Here is a 3,415-nt window from a genome sequence, read left to right on the forward strand (position 1 = left end):
AACGCACCTATTTTATAAAATATGCACATCATTTTACCATGTATCAGCCAAACTATCAGTTATAGCCTGAAACCTATCGAGTTAGTGAAAACGGCGTGTATATTTAAATTACTTTAATTTAAATTTAATATGTCATCAAGAATAACCACGAAATAACACGCATAATTCACTTGCCATCATTTTATTGACTGTAACATTCTCATTTACTTCAGTCACAGGAAGTGATCTGTTGTAGTTTGAGATTAATTATTACACATACAATTATAACAATACTATTTATATATATTTTTTTAATGATGAACTTTATTCCCTTATTCCAACTAAACTACTTTAACATGCGAATATATTATCAACATTTAACGGATTTTTATCTTTTTTTATATCATGCTTTTTCTCCTACATTCAATTTTTTCGATTCCTTTGCTGACCGTTTTGCTGATCCAACTTTCAACTACAAAACAAAAAAACAAAATATTATGCAGGGTATATTATTAAAGGGCGAGATGTCATATTTCAACAAGAAGTTTCACAAGCTTTCAAAACAATATACATTAATATTAATTTAGTCAAATCCATTCATGTCTGTTGTTGTTAAACTGGACTTGTACCAAGCATGAAATATCATAACAGCTGTGACAGAACAATAGCATGATTTTATTATCCAAATCGTATTCACTTATTTAACACAACAGTAAATAAAACAATTCTAAACTAACTTGCCACAAATCTCTGTGTTACTGAACACATATTGCAATTGAGGGGAAACAATATACACTATAACAATCTTATACACAGCAACGGATGACACATTGAATGTGAACTACTTACTTATAGGTGTCTTGGTCCACAGTCATCGCAGTCTGTACCTAATTCACATATACTGTATGAGGACCCATCACCCCCGTCGTCACAATCACCATCACCATGGTACCGGCATTCGTTATTGCATACTATACAAGAAAAAGTTACAGTAGAATAATGACTATCGTTATTGTAAGATTTGTACACTCACAGTAATAATTATTTCAACTGGCACATGATCTGTTTGTAAGTGTTATAAAATTGTATATTTTTGATAATTACTATGAATGAGCGATAATCATATATTTTGGACTTACAAGTAATAGGTCTTATTCCACAGTCTGCACAATCTGTGCCATAGGCACAATAACTGTACTGAGATCCTTCACCACCATCATCACATATACCATCATTAGAGAGATAGCAGGTGTCAGTACACGATACGTCTTCAACTATGAAACAAGCACACTCCCGTAAACTTAAGCTTGTATATTGGAGCATATTATTTAAATAAGTATATCAAGTAAACTAGATTTGTCAATGGAAACAATTATTATATTTGACTTGCAATGAGTAACATCATCAATCATGAAATGTATTTGTACTCACATCCACGTTTTGCTTCGATTTCTTCTTTAGTCTTAGACGTTTGTGCATTCTCAGGTGGTTCAGCCTGAAACAATATTGATATACGTATCACCAATACAAAGTATAACACAAAAAGAAGAGTTCCTAAGAATCATTAGTCACTTACCAAGTATATAGCACGTATAAACATCGCCAACACTACGAGTAAGGAATACACTGTTTGAAGCTTTGCCATCGTGACCACTTTCAGAAAGCTACGAAATCTGAACACAATCTGTCATAAATACAATAAATATAGACGAGACAAATTAGGATGTTTCAAGTAATATCTGTGGTTGAACAAAAACTATGTAGGTATGCCACATACTAATTGTCAAGGAAAATTCAACTGTCTAGGATCTGTTAACTGATTACTATGATTTTTAAAGAAACTTTAATTGCAAATGTGCTTGTGTTAAATCGGGTCATGTTTTCGACGGGAGAACGCATCGGGTTGCTATAATGCAAATAGGTTTTAACACAATACGAATACATTTTAATGTTTGAACTTGCTTTATTGATCACGTCAAACTACGTGCTTGATATATCTTTGTTGGCAAAGAAGAAGGGAGAAAGAAACGACATTTTAGAGAAGCAATAAATTTGAAGATAATACACCACATAATCAGCCAAGTGTCACGTAGTTTTCAGTGAACGAATTATAGAAATCATTATTTCAAAGAAAAAAAACACCAAACAACATTGTGCACCAAATATGCTAGAGCTGTTCTAACTTAAAATTGATGGAAATACAGAAAGTTACCTAATTTGTAACCCCAACTTCAGTTAAGCTATTTTCTAAAAGGTGACAGACTACGACGTGTACCCGAATTGGGCATACTAAAATGGAGTCGGTTTAACAAAAACAATTCGTCCATACCAAGCGAGCAGACAGTGACTCCACAAACGTAGAAAATTGCGGCATGAACAATCATATTCCGTAATGCAGAATTATATTATACAAATGAAACATGCACAAAAATGTATGAGAAAAACGTTCAATAACACCATACTTACATGCAGAGGTGGACTCGCCAACAACATCAACTGGAGAATTGAGAGTTGGTTAGAATAAAAACGTCATTTATAGAAGTCAGTCCATATGCAGTGGGTGTGGCAATACAAAACAGTATTCAATGCGCATGTGCTAATGCCCACACAATGACAATTTTACTTAAAATCAATGAAACAAAACGAAACTAATATGACCAAATCATTGGTGAAATAGTTTAATATAAAATTCGAGATCACCAGGACTTTGTTGCAAACTATTTTTGAGCTTAATGGTACTCTCCGATTCTGGATAAAAACAGTTATCCAATCGCAGATAGTTAATTTCGGCCTATCATGTACATTCTTATTATCGTAACTGTCCTATCATGATAAGCTTTATCTACCAATCGCATTCTTGTAACAATAAACTTTCCCGCCTGTACTTGGGCTATTTAATTGACTGTCGTTAGCCTTGTACGAGTAGTAACAATAAAGTGTGCTTGGTCAACCCAGCTGTTGTCTCCAGCCTGTTTAGCCATACGAACACAGACTTTACTACACCATTCAATTCAAAAGATTAAACTACATAGAGAATAGTATATGTTTTGTGGTGTCATGAAAACCTATGAAATTAATGGTTAAACAAATATTAAAGAATGGAATCATTAATTTAACTATTTCAAGTCACTTGTTTTCACATATTACAAAACTAGGCCGTTTTTTCATATATATATATATATATACAATATTTAAGACGAAGATGTTAGCAAATAGAAAATTACTTTCACTTAGTCCAATTACCAAGGAAATTATAGAAAAAATGTAGCATATTTTAGCAGAAAAAGATTATTAAGTCACTAAATTTAGGATTTTTGATGGAAAGTACATCATCAATATATCTGAATTTGAAAGTAAAGGATTTGGCTTCTTCATTTTTTGTTTAAACTGATTTCTATAGAAATTAATTTCACTTTATACAACAACAAAAATAAAT

The 3,415-nt window shown here is 32.3% G+C and overlaps 1 protein-coding gene across 1 annotated transcript; it reads right to left on the reverse strand.

Moving 5' to 3' along the window:
- Positions 1 to 275: 275 nt before the first annotated feature.
- LOC102809495 (uncharacterized) lies at positions 276 to 2,538 on the reverse strand. The gene is made up of 6 exons (XM_006820130.3): positions 2,446 to 2,538; positions 1,556 to 1,663; positions 1,411 to 1,474; positions 1,119 to 1,253; positions 829 to 950; positions 276 to 451 (listed from the first exon to the last, which is right to left on the reverse strand). Exons 1-5 carry the CDS (start codon positions 2,470 to 2,472, stop codon positions 829 to 831), a joined length of 456 nt encoding a protein of 151 aa, XP_006820193.2. The 5' UTR covers positions 2,473 to 2,538; the 3' UTR covers positions 276 to 451.
- Between the last annotated feature and the right edge of the window lie 877 nt (positions 2,539 to 3,415).

This window comes from Saccoglossus kowalevskii, chromosome 18 (assembly GCF_978046115.1).
Source record: "Saccoglossus kowalevskii chromosome 18, keSacKowa6.1, whole genome shotgun sequence".
Classification (NCBI taxonomy): domain Eukaryota; kingdom Metazoa; phylum Hemichordata; class Enteropneusta; family Harrimaniidae; genus Saccoglossus; species Saccoglossus kowalevskii.

Excerpts from the sequence above, each read along its gene's own strand:
- LOC102809495 (XM_006820130.3), bottom strand. The coding sequence starts at position 2,472 with ATGTTGTTGGCGAGTCCACCTCTGCAT. Across the intron at positions 1,664-2,445 it reads TGGCGAGTCCACCTCTGCAT|ATTGTGTTCAGATTTCGTAG; the intron begins GTAAGTATGGTG and ends TATTTATGACAG. Across the intron at positions 1,254-1,410 it reads AATCGAAGCAAAACGTGGAT|TTGAAGACGTATCGTGTACT; the intron begins GTGAGTACAAAT and ends CTTGTTTCATAG.